Here is an 18,050-nt window from a genome sequence, read left to right as displayed (position 1 = left end):
TGCATCCGACCAACTCATCAGACAAATGGTCGGATTGGCAGTTTGTTGATAGGATAGGACCAGTTCTATTCTCATCCAGTGGACTGATGCAATACCCAATGAGGTCTATTGCTGCCATTTTATTCATACAAGGAATAGAACCATTGTAATGTCTAAACAGTCCTCCAATATGTTGCATCCGATGGATTGGTTGTATCATGTAAGTGCAGCTTAAATGATTACATTCCATTGTCATTACCCTAACCAGGACTTAAGTCCCTTAATAAACCTCTTTGATGCTGGAAACAGTATAAATACACCTACCTGGATTTCCATAGTGTATTATAGTAGCTAAAGCACTCTGTATCATATTCTGCCACTCAGAATGAACAACATCAACTTCACTGAGAGGTGACGTACACAGAGACTGTAAACCTTGTAAAACAGCATTAGTAAATACAGGAAATTTACGCTCTGATGATCTTGAACATATCTCTCTCATAGCGTTTACAGTTAGATGAAGGATTGTGGGTAAAATAGAAATACCTCCTGTAAAATAAAAGTAGATAATAATAAAGAAATAAAAGCGAAAAATGGGGTTTAACATCCACTCGACACAAACTAGGTGACTTCGAACTAACATATGGTTCAATTTTATTTCACTAATTCACTTGCACGCAGGGGTCTTTATCAGTGGGAGGAAACTGGAGGACCTGGAGAAAACACACGAGGTTGGACAGGTGACCCTACTCCTTGTCACATACAACTGGGGAATCGAAACCACGCCACTTACTCAATGACAGACCTCTTGATGCAACGCACAAAAGTTAAGCATTCGCCCACCTAACCCCCCTAGTGTGTAAATAGAATGGGGTTGAACGTCCTACTTTTCTACACCAACTGGGATAATGATGACAGGTATACACTATGCAGGGTACTTTTAAGTGTACACTAATGGGGTTTAACCAACTCCTCTTTGACAAGGAAATAATACAAATATGTGTATGGTGTACAGAATATGCAACAAAAATAACAATGAAATACAATGAAATCTGAACACCATTGATTAGGGGGCCATTTACAACTAAACCAACACAGAAGAAAAGCCACACAGAGTAATAAACTTAGTAATTGTGTATCCATAAAAATTGTACCTTGAGTTAATATATTCAATTACTTAATGTTTATCAAAGAAGATAAATGCCTACCTTGAGGTGTGCACAGAGTTGGAAGACCACACATAACTGTTATAGATGAACCCATCAGTGAAATAGATTCATCAGTTAATTTATTTAAATTGGTGGGAATCTGGAACCCGGTAGTAGGTGCCGACGGATTTAACGCAGGAACTTGTCGGACCATCACACACAGACAAACCTCCAACGTAGCAAATACAATGGATTTCTCTGGTAAGATATCTCCCGAATCGCTTCCTTCACCAATACTGTAAATACTGTCGGTCATACTCATAGAATCAGTACTGGTCTCTGTTGATTGTAAACCCTTTTCTGTAAACATAACGTAAACAATGTAACGATATTGTGGCGCCGAAGACATGTACATGATACGATGAGCTAAATCTGCCGATTGCAGGTCTTTCTTTAGGCCTGGTATGTTATCTAAATTATTAATTAGACATTAATTAACTTATCCAAACCATAATAAACTCTCGATGGCATCGCTAGCCTGCGATATTTAGCCGACTGAAGAATGATTACCAATAAACATGCTATAGATTTTGATGTAGAAAAGACAACTGCCAACCCATTATTAATAAAAAAATACTAAGGTCATGAATATTCATGTTAAGATCTTTTACTACTGGTACTATAAAATATGAAATGAAATGGGTTTAATGTCCTACTGTTCTGCTCCGAACTGGGCTAATAAAGACGAGCATACGCCATACAGTGTGCTATGAGGGAAATTTGCCAGGACAGTGGCACTACAGCCTACTCTTATATCGAATTCCAACTGTCAAGGGATTTTTTACATGCACGCCAATGTGTACACAGGACATCGCTTTTTAATCTCATCCGAACGACTGACAGCTGACATGTTGGAATCGTGCCAGTGTAGTTCTGGAAGAACTTTCTCGGCCAATGCAGGGATCGAACACCCGACCTCCAGGCTAGTGAGCCAGCGTCTTATCCACTTCACCAAATATGGCTTCTCTATAACACTGTTAGGAATCATTCTGAAACCTGTCTCTACGCTTCTGTTTGTCAGATGTTAAATCAAAAGGCACTACTAACATATATTTTTTGAAATTGTATATCTTTTTAACTCCAAACTGTATTACTAAGATCCAATCTTCCACCCGTCTACTGTATTAATCGTAAGGAATTAATTAGTTGTAATTATGGAATTTGATTAAAAAGAAATACATACCTTTTAATACAGTTTTTTCAGCTTCTAAACATTCTTGAGCAGCTAATACAACTTGTTTAACAACATCTAGAGCTATTGTATGTAATTCTACACCATCTCTTGTTAAAATAACCCTGTATAAAAATCATAAACCTATCAGAGAATTTCTTCACAAACCAATCAGAGACCTTATCATATATCAAACAAACCAATCATAAACCCATCAGGGACTTTCTTCACAAAAATAGGCCTTATTATATAACAAACCAATCAAAGGCCTTATTATATACCAAACAAACTAATCAGAGGCCTTAGAATATATTAAACAAACCAATTGGAGGACAAACATATGCCTTATTTGTGACAGCAAAAATTCTTAATTGACCCAGGGTTGAAAGTCAAGGAATGTGACCTGGGTCTCTGAGAACGACTTGTATATAAGACATTTGTAGTGCATCGCCAATGAACTCATCTCGGCTGTACAGTGATTGGTTCATGTGGCTAAGAGATTGCGATTAAATTTGATTTTGGATTTAGTGTTGGCATTTTCTTGTGTCCATATTTGGCTGTGAAAATGTAAGTTACTGAAAATATATTACCTGTGCATTACGTTTAATAATTCTCTACAAAGTACCGGATCTTCAGCTAACTGTTGTCGTGGCCATCTTGTATCTAATAGTGCATATAAACCTCTCAGACACTGACCTACAGTATCATCTGCTAACCTGGATGTCGGACTACATAACGACTCCATACAAATACCTACAAAAATATATATAAAACATAATATAATTTATTTTTAAATATATTCTATTACATACTAATTCACCAGTGTCCATTTAATTGCTAACTAATATAAAGAGACTGATTTTTCAAACTCCAAACTGGTGTGTTAGCCTTTCGTAATTTTAGAATGAAGTGGACAGGGTGGGTCGCATGAATTTCAATACTATATCGAATCCATGTAGGCTGCCTTTATTTAAACATAATGTGGACCACGGTAGTGCATTAAAGATCCCCTAACAGTTGGAAATTGAAGTGCCAGCTTACCAAGTATAAGATAAAGTTTATCTTGATTAAGTTCTTCTGGGTTCATATTAGCAGGTGCATTAGCTGGTTGTAGATTGACAGCTTGTGATCCCATCCCTCCAATTAATTTACCACTGAGTTCCGCAAAACTATTCTCATTTAACCACAGAGATAAAGCATAAAGTATCGGAGGCCATGATTTTTTATAATGTTGTTTGGTTGATTCTATTGTGTCTGGATGATAAAAAGCGCCGCCATCGGGTGGTAACTGACTTGAGTATTCTGAAATATAATATCAAAACATATTTACTGGATAATCATACGTTTTTAAAGTTTTCTCTGAAATTGTTCATTTTACAAAATGTGTAAAAGCCCCTGGTTACGATGCATTCAAATTTTTGCCTCGATAATAAACTTTGCACACATAGAATTGAGTGTTATGTTTGAGGCAATGTATGTTTACCCTTAATGGAGAGAGCAAGAGAGTGAGAGGAACTGGGTTAAGGTCCAATTTCTATTTCAATTTCTAATTGTTTCTGGAACATCGAGCAATGCTTCATGTGATAGTTTCGGATCTGGATTAACTTTCTCAGTCAGCACCAGGATCGATCGAGAGAGAGAGAGAGAGAGAGAGAGAGAGAGAGAAATGGGGTTTAACGTCCACTCGACACAAACTAGGTCATTTCACGACTAACACATGGTTCAATTTTATTTCAATCATTCGCTTGCGAGTAGGGGTTTTTAGCAATGGGAGAAAACCGGAGAAAACCCAGGAGGTTGGACAGGTGACCCTACTCCTTGTCACGTACAACCGGGGCACTAGGATCGAACCCAGGACATCCTAGTTAGTGAGCTAGCGACATCCATCCTCATTCAACCACCATTGCTCTCCACCTCTTGTAGACAGAAATCAACGGGCTATACTATATACCGGAAAACACCGAAAAACAAACGAAAAACAAACGAAAAACACCGGAAAACTCCCGGAAAACACCATGTTATACTGAGTACCGGAAAACACCGGAAAAACACTCAATACCGGAAAACACACTAAATACCGGAAAACATCCTAAATAGGAAACTCAGAGCCTGGTCCTCTGGAAAACACCGGAAAAACCTAACCCTAGTCCTAACAATAACCCTAACTCTCCGCAAACAGAGAACCAGGCTCTTTGTTACCTATTGAGTGTGTTTTCCGGTATTGAGTGTGTTTTCCGGTATTTAGTGTTTTTTCGGTGTTTTCCGATATTCAGTATAACATGGTGTTTTCAGGTATTTTCCAGTTGTTTTCCAGTATATAGTATTGCCGAAATCGACAACGTAATGCAGTAGATGACTTGAACAACAAAACCCTCTGTGAAATTTAAAATCTTTTACAATTACCTGAAGGTAAAGCCAATAGAGCATGATCTTTCAGGGCGTTAAACCAATGATTACTAAGGGCAGCTAACTCTGGTTGTACCAAACTAAGTAGACTTTCTGTGGTATATTCTGTGTACTCATCTTCATCTTCTGTTTTTAACTTGGGTTTCTGTGTTTTTTCTTTTTCTTTATTTACAGCAACGATATAAACCTACAAAATACGTTTTTTAATTGAAATTTAAATCTTTGTATGAGGGAAGTTATTTCAGGCAACATGCCTCTTTTAGGGCAGCAATCAGTAATTTTTTGAGCAAAAGTACAATTTTTAAGCACTAATAATACATAAATACAAGACAAAATTGTCTAACGAGTCCTGCCAATGGAAGATTCAAGATAAGGGAGATAACTGGAAACTTTAGAATGATAATCTACAAGGGTTAGTCTTGCAACCTTGAATTTGTCATATATAAATATGAAATGAAATGGGGTTTATAACATCCTACTTTTCTGCACCAACAAGGCTAATCAAGACTGTTCTATACGCCATGCAAGGAAATTTCCCATGGAATGCAGTATTTCCTACTGTTCGTTGAAATCCGAACTGACAAGGGATCTTTTACATGAACACCAAGATGTACACAGGTGGATCTCAATTTTTAATGCCATCCGATTGACACGTTTCTTTGCCAGACCCTTCGTCCCTCACCACTTACAAGGGAAATCGAACTGAAAAATCCTGAGGAACTTTCTCGACCAACACTGAGAATGAACCTGTGACCTCTGTCTAGTAAACCAGTTCCATACTCAATAAACCATTGTGGCTCCTAGATTACAAGCAATGTGGTAAGATTTTGGGGATACTCGATTGAACGTTCATGAATTAAATTCTCTCAATTCCAAAAATAGTGTCAATCGAGTGAAAAGGAGAATTTTGGAGTACAAAGCATGTGCCGACCGCATAAAAAATATATCAACCAATCATGACAGTTGAAACATTTGACTCCATGACAAACCTTATGATACAACGCGGACGTGCTAACCAAAGCTAATCATTCGGCCATCCAACCTCCCTAGAAACAATGAAGATGTTAACAGAAAATAATTCTGAATATAAATGTTTTTAAAATATTACCTCAGCCCAAGCTCGTATCACAGCCAACTTCTCCATAGTTGAAGCACTTTCATTATATATAGGTGTGTGTGATTTACCAGTATTTAGTTTAGCTAGAGATGATACGAGTAGTTGATGTACTCGACGTAAATCATTTAAATCTCTAGCCACACCACTTCCTATCCACGTACTACAAACCTGAAATATTCACATTTTTTAAATAATTTATTTATTCACAACAATGGATGGATGCATGGACATAACTCCTCCTCTGTCATATTAGAATGTCCAAGAATTTGAAAATAAATACAGTGGAATTTATATTTTTAATGTGTAAAAGCAAGTAAATATAATTTTAGAGAGAGAGAAATGGTGTTTAACGTCCAATCGACACAAACTAGGTCATTTGGGGACTAACATATGGTTCAATTTTATTTCAATAATTCGCTTGTGAATAGGGGTCTTTAGCAGTGGGAGGAAACCGGAGGACCCGGAGAAAATCCATGAGGTTGGACAGGCGATCCCTACTCCTTGCCAGTTGACTCAGTGGCAGACCTTATGATACAGCGTGCATGTGCTACCAATTCGGCAATCCCCCCCCCCCAACAACATTAAAATGAATACGGTACCTCACAAGCAGCAGCAGTAACATCAGATGGTGTTTCTGGTGAAAATGCTGGTCGTAGTGCAGCACCAACTTGTGCCTGATATTGTTCTAATATCACATGACCTGGAAACTCTGGTTCAGGTACAGAAGCAAACCTGGTTATTACTTTCTGTTAAACAAAATAAAATACAATTAATACTTAAAAAATATTATATATAATTTGACTCTCATTAAAGATACAATATGGGAGATTAGATAAAGAGCTGGAAGTTCTCACTATAAAACTAGATAATGTAAAGGGAATTTGCTGAAAATTTTAGTCAAATTGATCCATTCTGAATCGAGAATGTAGCGATTGAATTTTAAAGTCGGTACGATAGAAAAGATAGTCCCGATTATCCATTTCATGATTTAATCATGAATGAAAGTTCAGTAGCAAATCGGATCCTAATCCAGTAAATATCACAGGCTAGCGATGACATCAAGAGTTGATTATGGTCTGGATAAGTTAATTAATGTCTAATTAATAATCTAGACAACATATCAGTACTAAAGAAAGACGTGCAATAGACAGATTTAGCTCTTGCATAATGTATGTTTAAAGTGTTTTGAAATATATATTTTACTTTTATCCTTACATATATGACCAGCACTATCCTCATATTTTTATTAATATATTTTATATCATTACCTAGTTGCATGTATTGATGACGAATATCACCACCCCCATCCATGAAAATACCCTAACTTTTTAAATTGTCTATCCACATACAAATATATCATTATGTTCGACAGGTAATAATAACTATACATACATAGTGAGAGAGGGGGATGGGGTTTAATGTCCACACGACACAAACTAGGTCATTTCAGGACTAAGACATGGTTCAATTTTTTTTCAATAATTTGCTTGCGTGTAGGGGTCTTTAGCAGTGGGTGGAAACCGGAAGACCCTACTCCTTGTCAAGTACAACCTTTTTGATCAATAGAGATTAACAAGGTGCATTTTGATTTTGAAAATTAGCTGACTGGCTTGGAAAATACTGTTTGTTGTACACTGATAGTACCGGAGATCGGTTATTTCTAAATTATTTTAATCCAAGTGTAAATCAATAGCTTAATGTATCAACTCTAGAAACTAACCTCAAGAGCCGATAAACCAGCCAGACGTAGTTCATTACTGTCTGATGTAGCCGATATAAACGCCATTCGGATTAGATCCGACAGATGGAGAGCTAGATAATTTCCTGAAAGAGAAGATAAGAAGATTTTATTAATAAGAATCAGTCTAGTGGGTTACAATAAATAGGAAATTAGTCTAGAGTAACAATAAAAGATATACATGTGTAGACCATCTTTAAAAATCAATATTAAATCATTTTGTATATAATCCATGTCTTATTCTCTAGAAATGTCAAGTTGTTAAATGTTCAAAGTTCCCCCATTTACACTAGTGGAGAGAGAGAGAGGAGATGAGAGAGAGAGAGAGAGAGAGAGAGAGAGAGAGAAAGAGAAAGAGAGTGATAGTCTTTAGCCGTGCAAGGAAATCGAGGACCCAGAGAAAACCCACAAGGTTGGACAGGCTACATGTAACTTACTCCTTTGTCCTGTACATCTTTTTTTATAAGTATGAAGAGAATAGGAGGAATAAAACAGGCATTTAATACATGCTGTTTGATATAGTATCCAGTGAGGAAGTAGACATAGAATGATGCAGACAAAGAACGTAGACACTGATACAAAGAAAGCGAACGTAGACACTGATACAAAGACTTTGTCATTTAATAATCAAATTATGACAACCTTTTTTTATTTTAATACGTTGTGTGATAATTTGTGTTTGACAAAATCTGTGAAGGGTATCTTAAGTTCAAACTTGTGTGTACTATTGGTAAACTTCAACTTTATTCAACCAAAGTGTTTTGCATTTCTGCATACAAAACTTAGGCTGTCTGTCTACAGTTAACTCCGCTTGAGAACAGACACATAGCTAGTTGACCTTGAGAACAGACATTAAGCTAGTTGACCGACATTTTAAGTCCCAAATCAACGATTTTAGTCGAAAACTTTAAGTATACTTCGAGAATTTTGTTAAAGTAGTTATTCAGCTTCCATTTAATAAAATTGAAAAAGTTTATTAATGGAGTAGAACCGCATTACAAAACAGTATACCTATTTTTAGTATGGCAGTCATTTAGGGCAGAGATCTATTCTCGAAGTATGAAGGAGATGGATCTCTGCGTGCAGAATAGCATTACTGTCTTCATATTCACCCTAATTGGTAATTATGCCTTTTATTAGGCCTACTTACCATTGCCAGTTTTTTCCTTTAACTGTTTAGCTCCGGCCAAATCAAATTGAACATCCTCCTCTTCACAAGCTATTATTATCTTCATCAAACATTCCACAGCGAATACCCTGGTCGGCCATCTTGGTGCTACGGCTGGATGAGTGATGTCTACAGTACTAGTGGTAAATGTGGCATCATCATTTTCATCATCATCATCATCTTTATCTCCTGCTCCACCATCATCGTCCTGTGTACCTGCGCTTGTTGTATCTGATAAATAAAACATTTTTCAAAGATTTATATTAATTCTTACCTTTGAAGAAGAGAGAGAGAGAGATAAATGGAGTTTAACAAACGTCCACTTGACACAAACTAGGTCATTTCGTGACTAACATATGGTTCAATTTTATTTCAATAATTCGCTTGCGCATAGGGGTCTTTAGCAGTGGGGGGAAACTGGAGGACCCAGAGAAAACCCACAAGGTTGGACAGGCGACCCTACTTCATGTCACGTACAAGAGCATCTCTTTCAAAACTCAAAATCCTCAAAAAGAGTAATTTCTGATGTTTTACAGGACAAAAATTCAGTAACTACTCTTACAGAACAATGGAAGAACACATCAATTATCACAAAATTGAAAGTAAAACAAATTCTGCACAAAAATTATCCAAAAAAACAGACACAAAATCACTATATTTATTTATATTTAACAATTCATTGGTATGTTATTTTTTTCAATTTTTCTGCGAAGTTACAAAATTTGACTGATTACCGTATATTTGCCATCAAACGGTACGTCTATAACTTACCCGTAGAAGCCGAGAGGACATCTTTCAATAGTTTAATCCATCTTGATAAATTAGCAGTAGCCAGCGTCTGTAGTAAACTAACGATTGTATCCTGTACGTCTGATACCAACTGTTCATCAATCTCTGTATCTAACATACCAAATAACGTTCCTTCTAATCCACTATCTGTTATATATTCACATTTTTTACCGTTTGTTCCTTCGCCAGATAATTTTAAAGCTTGTTCACTGATGTCTTTTGCTTCACGAGTCACAAGTTGTCGTAAACATGCCACGGCGGCTCTTCTTAATAAAAGGTGAGAACTCATTAATGTATCCTGGAAATGTCCAATAAAAATTCATAAGCAAACATTTCCTTGTCAAATTTGAAATTGAGTTTAACAATTTATCCACATAATGCTTTGATTATCTTGAGACTAATGTGTGGTTAATTTTATTGTGTTGTGGTAGGGATGAGAAATTGCCTAGACTGCAGCATTTCTGAGACAGAATGATGAATACTGTTAATTTTAATGCACAAATTGAGTTTAAAGAATTACTTAGACGAGTTACGGTACAATGTTTAAAAGTAACTTACACAAATTGTAGTACAAAGTTTAAAGGCTAACTTACATAGAGTTGTGGTACAAAGTTTAAAGATTAACTTACACAGAGTTATGGTACAAAGTTTAAAGATTAACTTACACAGAGTTGTGGTACAAGTGAAGTCAGATTAACATGTCTGGGAGCGAACATGTGTAACTGTTGTAAACAAGTGATAGCTTCTGCTTCTACTAGAGAATCAGGATGATCATACATTATAGCACAACACACCATACAATATAACCTTGCTGTAGCTAGTGATGCTGTATTGCCTAGAAAAAATTATAATATTCAACAATATAACACAATACAACCAAATTCAGTATATAATCTGATAAAGCTTGTTATTGTATCCTAAATTTACCATATAAATTCTGTAAATTGATTGAATAAAATATTGTTTAAATCATTTATATCATTGAATCAATGAACCATGCTGATCACAAATAAAATGGGGTTTAATGTCCTATTTTTCTGCAACTACCCAAGAAGAAATTCACATGGAAATAAAAGGCCTATTGTTTACTGCAGAATAATTTTATATCACTGAATCAATAAATCATGCTAACACATAGGAAACTCCCACAGTAATAATAGCGATCCTATTCCTAGTCATGTATAAGTGTGGTAATAAACCAACTGGTTACATTTGAAATACGAGGGAGAAGAATATCATTCAATAACAGAATTTATATGGTGCAAACAATTAATACTTCACATAAAGTTTTTTATGCACGTTTAAGTTTATGTGGATTCTTTTATTGTGTGTTCTCGCGGAATAGATGTGGACTTAATTATGACTTGAAGATGGCCATCACATGTGATCCTTTGATGTCAAAGAGTAGAAAATTAAATAGAAAAGGAGCTGCATGTTGAAAAGATTGTTTTGTCTGTTGGGAGTTTGACCGTAACATAGAAATAACTAATAATGACATGTTCTGTGATCTTAAGGTCCTACTGCCAGGTAATATGGTAAAGAATTTGAAAGAGAAAAGATGTCTATAAATCAGTAAAGGAAAACACGCATATGTATTAACAAAATATTTCACATCGTTCGTAACAAATGAAGGTTGTCACCCACTTTTTTCCTACAAACAAGGTCATTTCAGGACAAACACATGGTTCAATTTTATTTCAATAGGGGGTCTTTAGCAGTCGGAGGAAACAGGAGGACCTGGAGAAAACCCACAAGGTTGGACAGGCAACCCTACTCCTTGTAACGTACAACCGGGGAATCGAAACCACGCCAGTTGACTCAATGACAGACCAGTGCTAATCATTCAGCCATCCAACCCACAACAATATTATCAAATATTATAAAACTATCTTTACCTTGTAATTCTGGACCAATCGATGTGATTAAAGCTGAGAGACATTTTCCTAGACATTGATGTACATCCACGGTAGAGGGCGTGACTGTCAGTAATAACTGTAATACTAAGGCTAAAGTTGGTTCCACGTAACTTCTAAACATTGGACCACCAGAATCAGCTATCAAAGCCAACGCATGTATTGCCCACACCTGCAATATCAATACAAAATAAGATTAGTCAGACATATTTTAAAACATACAATGCATTGTTATCAATCATGGAAACTTCATTTTCATATTTGTAATGGTTTACAATGAATCATGGCTTTCATTTAAAAATCTTGAGAACCTGGTAGGAGCCATGGTACTTAAGTGAGTAAAACGCTGGCCAGCTAGCGTGGAGATCACAGGTTCGCTCCCAGTGTTGGCTGAGAAAGTGCATCAAGATTTTTCGGGGTGGTTTCCCCTTGTTTTGATGATGGTACTCTAGATTTAAAAAAAAACCGATAGTTTTACCCAAAAGTTATGATTAGCTTCATAATCCAGTAATTGTTATTCCATATGTAAGTTCTAGTGAGAAAGACAAAATTTTGTGACTAAAATACCTGGACACCCCCCCCCATCACCACCAACACCCACCACCAACAACCCCTCTCCCTTAAATATTTGAATAAGATTATTATAATTACCTGTACAACGGGAGAGTTAAAATCTTTAGCTAGAGCGAGTAATATGCTGACACTTGTATTCAGATGTTGACCTGATCCCATACCTCCAACATACCGATGTAAACAACCCAACGCTAGAGAATGACCAGTTCTACTCACAACATCTCTAGCAGACTTTAATCTGAAACATAACAATTACAACATGAAATGGGTTTTTTACGTCCTACTTTTCTGCTAATAAAGAAATGAAATGAAATGAGGTTTAACATCCTACTCCGACTGGGCTAATTAAGACGGGCATACACCTTACAGTGTGCTACGAGGGAAATTTTGCTGGGACAGTGTCGCTACGGCCTACTCATATATAGATTTCCAACTGCCAAGGGATCTTTTACATGCACGTCAATGTGTACACAAGACCTCGTTTTTTTGTCCCATCACCGTGAGTGAACCCGCGACCTCCAGACTAGTGAGCCAGCATTTTACTCACTTAGCCAACGTGGCTGATGATAATAAAGAATGGCATCTCTGAGTGACATTTTGCTTGATAAGCAGCGTTTCCACCTGCTCTTCCTCGAATTTCAACGACACATTTGGTGATAATTGTAAAAATATTCTAATCGAACAATAACTGATTTTATATATAGAGAGAGAAATGGGTTTTAACGTCCACTCGACAAAAATTAGGTCATTTTGGGACTAACATATGGTTCAATTTTATTTTAATAATTCGCAGGCGCGTAGGGATCTTCAGAAATGGTAGGAAACCGGAGGACCTGGTGAAAACCCACAAGGTTGGACAGGCGACCCTACTCCTTGTCACATACAACCGTTGAATCGAAACCACGCCAGTTGACTCAATGACAGACCTTATGATATAGCGTGCACGTGCTAACCATTCGGCCATCCAATCCCCCAACTGATTGTATACAACTCTCATCTGTCAATATGATCAACGATTCTAACAATTAATTTCTTATCGATAACTTTAAAAAAAATATATATTCTTACTTGTCAAAACTATATTGTGCCATTTCAGCTATAAACCTACTATCACCTACAACTTGAGCCATTCTACCTAAAGCCTCACCGGATGCACAACGCAAAATAGGATTAGAGTTGCTTAAAGCTCCCTGAAAAATAGACATAGAACACCTAATTAGCAAACTCACCTCCAGGGTAGACACTTGACAATATGACTCGGAGATCAAAGGTTTCAGCCTCATTAGTTAGCATTGTCCAGGAGAAACAGGCATAAAATGGCAATTGCTGATTATTCAGATACAAAAATAAACAAAATCTATGTTTTCTAGAAATGTTTATGTTTATTATTTCTTTCAGACAGACCAAAATTTCTATTAAATTTAAAACAAAACTTACCATAATAAGAGAAAAGGCAGCTTTTTTCACATCATCTGGTCCTAGATTAGCCTTATTTTCTGATAAACTCTGTAAATAATAATACAAGCATTCAGTAAAAATAGGTTGCCAGGCAGAAACACATATACACACACACAAAAGCTAAGTCATCGAAGTAATCAATAAAGGTTGTCACATTTTTATTCTTTTGTAGGAAATGGATGTAATTACAAGGTACAGCAATTATCGGCAATCATTAAAATAACAGCCCTTTTTTGGCCTAATATATAAATTTCAAATCAATTGGACGATAACTTTAACCAACATTAATTGTTTAAGTCATCGAGGGCCATAATTCATAGACTTAGTGAAAGAATTACCTACATATTTTCCTGGAGAATCAAAACAGCAAAGTGATCTCTGATGCCATTTAATAAATAGCACCCATGACCCCTGTTTGTCGTACCTTCCCAATGATTACGCCCTTTTGTCACCTCGGCAAAATATACACCATAATAATAATAATAATATATTTTGTCTTAAATAACAGGAAAAAAATTAATAAAGTGTTACCTTAAGAGCACATAAAACAGCTGAGAAGATGTTCATCTGTACGGCCTGTTGTCGGACAGACTTAGCTTGTTTTATACACTCATTGAAATGTTGTAACATCTGTAGACGGTGTTTAAACGCTACACGGGGAAATATTAAACCATATAATTTCACGGAACTGTCAATAACAGCGACACCTAGTGGTAAGGGACCAGGTATAGGTTCTCCCTGAAACACAAATAAAACACATGATTATCAAATGTTTTAATAAGACCATACAAAAAGAATATTCTGGTTCACAGACAATCCTTCCAAAAGGTTACTTCCCTTTGATGCGGGAAATATGAAGCTATGGAACGAAATGAAATGAAATGGGGTTTAACGTCTTACTGTTCTGCTCCTAAACTGGCCTAATGAAGACGGGCATACGCCATACAGTGTGCTATGAGGGAAATTTTGCCCGGACAGCGGTGCTACGGCCTACTCTTATATCGAATTCCAACTGCCAAGGGATCTTTTACGTGCACGCCAATGTGTACACGGGACCTCGGTTTTTCAGAGAGAGAGAGAGAGAGAGAGAGAGAGAGAGAGAGAGAGAGAGAGAGAGCTTAACATCCACTCGACACAAACTAGGTCATTTCGGAACTAACATATGGTTCAATTCTATTTCAATTATTCGCTTGCGCGTAGGGGTCTTGAGCAAACCGGAAGGAAACCAGAGGACAAAGAGAAAACCCACGAGGTTGGACAGGTGACCCTACTCCATGTCACGCACAAGTGGTGTATTGAAACCAAGCCACGTGACTCAATGACAGACCTTATGATGCAAATCTTATGCTTCAACCATTCACTACCCCCCTTAAAATTTCACACTTAAATTTTGAACTGAAAGTTTTTGAGATGAGCAACCAAGTACTTTTTGTTTTTAAATGTCATGCTTCAATGAATGTATTTTTTCTCATCACGATATAGGAAGTAAAATTTTAAAAGGTCTTTCCGAAAAATAAGGAGTTGACCATATTGTTGGATGAAATTCAAAAATCTAATTCGCCAAATCAATGTAGAATTGTTCAAAGAAGCTTGCCAATTTTCATGTCGATCAGACTTGAATTGACAGAGCCTTAGGCTTTTTCTAAGAGCGTCACCCCAAGAACAAGATGAGTAGTGTTAGCGACCAGTTCCGGGTCCAAAATTAACTGGCTAATTGATTGACTTTTAAATATGAAATGAAATGAAATGAAATGGGGTTTAACGTCCTACTGTTTTGCTCCGAACTGGGCTAATGAAGACGGGCATACGCCATACAGTGTGCTATGAGGGAAATTTTGCCCGGACAGCGGCACTACAGCCTACTCTTATATCGAATTCCAACTGTCAAGGGATCTTTTACGTGCACGCCAATGTGTACACGGGACCTCGGTTTTTTGTCTCATCCGAATGACTAGACAGCTGTCTTTGTCAGGCCCTCCGTCCTGCATCCCTGACAAGGGGGAACCACGCCGGAAAATCGGGATGAACTTTCTCGGCCAATGCAGGGATCGAACACCCAACCTCCAGGCTAGCGAGCCAGCGCCTTACCCACTAAGCCACCGTGATCCCCGACTTTTAAATATCTCAAGGGTCAAGTATTAATACTTACAGCAGGACATTTTGCGTATAATGACTGTGAATCATGTTCTAAAGCTCCTGAACCAGATGCACTGTTTGGTTGTAACTGAAAATAGACAGACAGAATATTTATGTAACGTTTTGTTTTTCTTTCACCTCATTCTCGACAGTATCATTATTAAACATTGGTCTTGAAAACACTAAAATCTTACCCTCTAAAAAACAATTTACAATCAGCATTTGGTAGAATTTGTGAGCCAACATTTTTAAAATCAAATTGATGTTAAGAGGACATACTCCAAGACTGCGACGACGTAGCCCCTTACTAAAAGTACAATATTTGGGTGGCAGAATACCAAGTACAATGCAGTCGAGATTGAAACCCTGTGATATGGTTAGGGGTAGGAAGGTGTATGTAGTTTTTCTCAAGAAAAGAACCTGACAAGACTGTTTAGAGGTATAAAGGATAAATCCAGGCTGTGTTTCGTGCAGTGGCGTCTTATCAACTGGTTACATACTATGAATACAGTTTTGTCACATTTTAGGATTACTACCTATAAATAATTTTAGAAGATTTAAGTTTTTCCATAAGCTCTGTTCTAATTGCTGATAAGTTTCTTGCGACATAGTAGGTAAGGGCTCAAAGAAAATCTTAACTTCGTTCTAATTTATCAACAGTTTCTCGACAGCAGGAGGTAACAATAATTCTCTGTTTTATGAACCAAGGTAAAATGACTTAAATTGAGTAATGGCATGCTTCATACTCCTGTTAATACGTAAAAATCACACATTTAGCAAAAGACTGTGCAAGAACGAAATGTATCTTCATTGTTAGTTTTAGTGTTACAAAATGCATCTCAAGACCACCTCTCAGGTCAACTTGAAATATTTGTTTAGTTTTATTTATGAAATTTCGAAATTAGGAAAAGTTTTAAATTAAGAAAGAAAGAAAAAAAAATTAACAAAGCAATTAAAGACAAGAAACGTCACTTCAATTCACTGGAAAAAAATAAAGATTACATAAAATTTCAGTCTCATTTCAGAGCTTTGTGTACATTATACATTACCAAGAATTCTAAGATACTAACATCCAAAAACCTTTGAAGGAATTAAATATACGGCTCTACAGATTAGTGCTACATGTTTTTCATTGGTTGTAAATTTGTTTCAAAATTCAAGTAATGCTGGCAAACATTAGAGTAAATGGAAATGGGATCAAAAACATGCAATTCTCATCTTCACAATATTATGGTTTATAACAAACTTCAGATACCTTGACTATGTTAGCTGAAATATTGTGAATCTGGGCTCTCGTTTCAGACAAATGTCAGTTTTCACATAATGCCATAAGATTATGATTTTAAAGAATTTAACTTTAAAATAGAGTAAATACAGTTATATACCTAAAAATTTATAAATTGGGATAATGCTAAAAACAGTTATATTCCTTGAATAAACTGTTTTACCAGTAGGTGAATTATTGACTGGTTGGCAAAATTTGATCTGAATGCAGCTTATTAATTGCACCATGTTACATCTTACAAATCATTATACCCAGAGAACTAGACTTGTGACCAAACCTTTTTTTAATATTATCTGAATTATTTCTATTCAAGTGTACCATAATATCAGCTGTGGATCACTAGATGTATACCTTAAATCTGTTTAAATTCTTTTCATCCAAGTGTACAATAATATCAGCTATCAAGATCTTAAGTCAGCTAATTCAGCCAAGGTATCCAAAGTTTGTCATACAATTACATTGTGAAGATGGCAAATCTTAACATAGCCGCAATACAATCAAAAATGATATCTATTTTGTTGTTCATTCCGTAATACTTACAACTTCTTTATCCACCCTACGATTTGGTTCAATCTATAATCAGACATTTTAAAACAATGTATGCACAAACCAATCTACGTTATTTCTCAACCAGTCAATTAACAATTTTACTTTCTTGAAATAATTCAAGTTTGTATTAATTTCAACATCTTAGAATTATATTTTGAATGAAAGCGACAGAAGAGAAAAGCATACAGTATGGTCTTATTTTACATGCCTCTTTATCTATTCCATGATCAACGAATTCTTCATCAATAATCATCTAACCTCATCAATCTCTTGTCCATAATTGTACTTTTATGGGTGATATTAATGTAGCCTAACTGTATGGGCAAAACAGCCTGCAGTGTTTCAATTTAGAACAATTTTTAACAATTTGGTGCTGTACGCTAACAAATGTCCAGACAGAGTGTTAAAATTTAGAACAATTTTTAACAATTTGGTGCTGTACGCTAACAAATGTCCAGACAGAGTGTTAAAATTTAGAACAATTTTTAACGATTTGATATTGTATGCCAACAAATGTCCAGCCATAGTGTTAAAATTTAGAATTTATTTTAACAATTTGA

General features: G+C 36.2%; 1 protein-coding gene across 3 annotated transcripts in view; it reads right to left on the bottom strand.

The window, feature by feature from the left end:
• Nucleotides 1-18,050, bottom strand: part of LOC126822215 (HEAT repeat-containing protein 5B) — a 102,119-nt gene that overhangs the window by 3,712 nt on the left and 80,357 nt on the right. For 2 of the 3 annotated variants that reach the window (XM_050550960.2, XM_050550962.2), the window contains 19 exons: nt 17,482-17,514; nt 15,670-15,744; nt 14,052-14,258; nt 13,500-13,568; nt 13,131-13,252; nt 12,141-12,300; nt 11,472-11,661; nt 10,242-10,411; nt 9,559-9,874; nt 8,770-9,018; nt 7,602-7,705; nt 6,481-6,627; nt 5,873-6,049; nt 4,762-4,951; nt 3,400-3,660; nt 2,949-3,111; nt 2,371-2,483; nt 1,188-1,487; nt 304-528 (listed from right to left, as the gene is read on the bottom strand). In XM_050550960.2, coding sequence (XP_050406917.2) covers nt 304-528; nt 1,188-1,487; nt 2,371-2,483; nt 2,949-3,111; nt 3,400-3,660; nt 4,762-4,951; nt 5,873-6,049; nt 6,481-6,627; nt 7,602-7,705; nt 8,770-9,018; nt 9,559-9,874; nt 10,242-10,411; nt 11,472-11,661; nt 12,141-12,300; nt 13,131-13,252; nt 13,500-13,568; nt 14,052-14,258; nt 15,670-15,744; nt 17,482-17,514 — 3,271 coding nt within the window. The remainder of the gene's footprint in view (nt 1-303; nt 529-1,187; nt 1,488-2,370; nt 2,484-2,948; nt 3,112-3,399; nt 3,661-4,761; nt 4,952-5,872; nt 6,050-6,480; nt 6,628-7,601; nt 7,706-8,769; nt 9,019-9,558; nt 9,875-10,241; nt 10,412-11,471; nt 11,662-12,140; nt 12,301-13,130; nt 13,253-13,499; nt 13,569-14,051; nt 14,259-15,669; nt 15,745-17,481; nt 17,515-18,050) is intronic. The other variant, XM_050550961.2, reaches the window with a different exon arrangement.

This window comes from Patella vulgata, chromosome 5 (assembly GCF_932274485.2).
Source record: "Patella vulgata chromosome 5, xgPatVulg1.2, whole genome shotgun sequence".
Lineage (NCBI taxonomy): Eukaryota > Metazoa > Mollusca > Gastropoda > Patellidae > Patella > Patella vulgata.
This window is presented reverse-complemented; position numbering and strand designations above follow the sequence as displayed.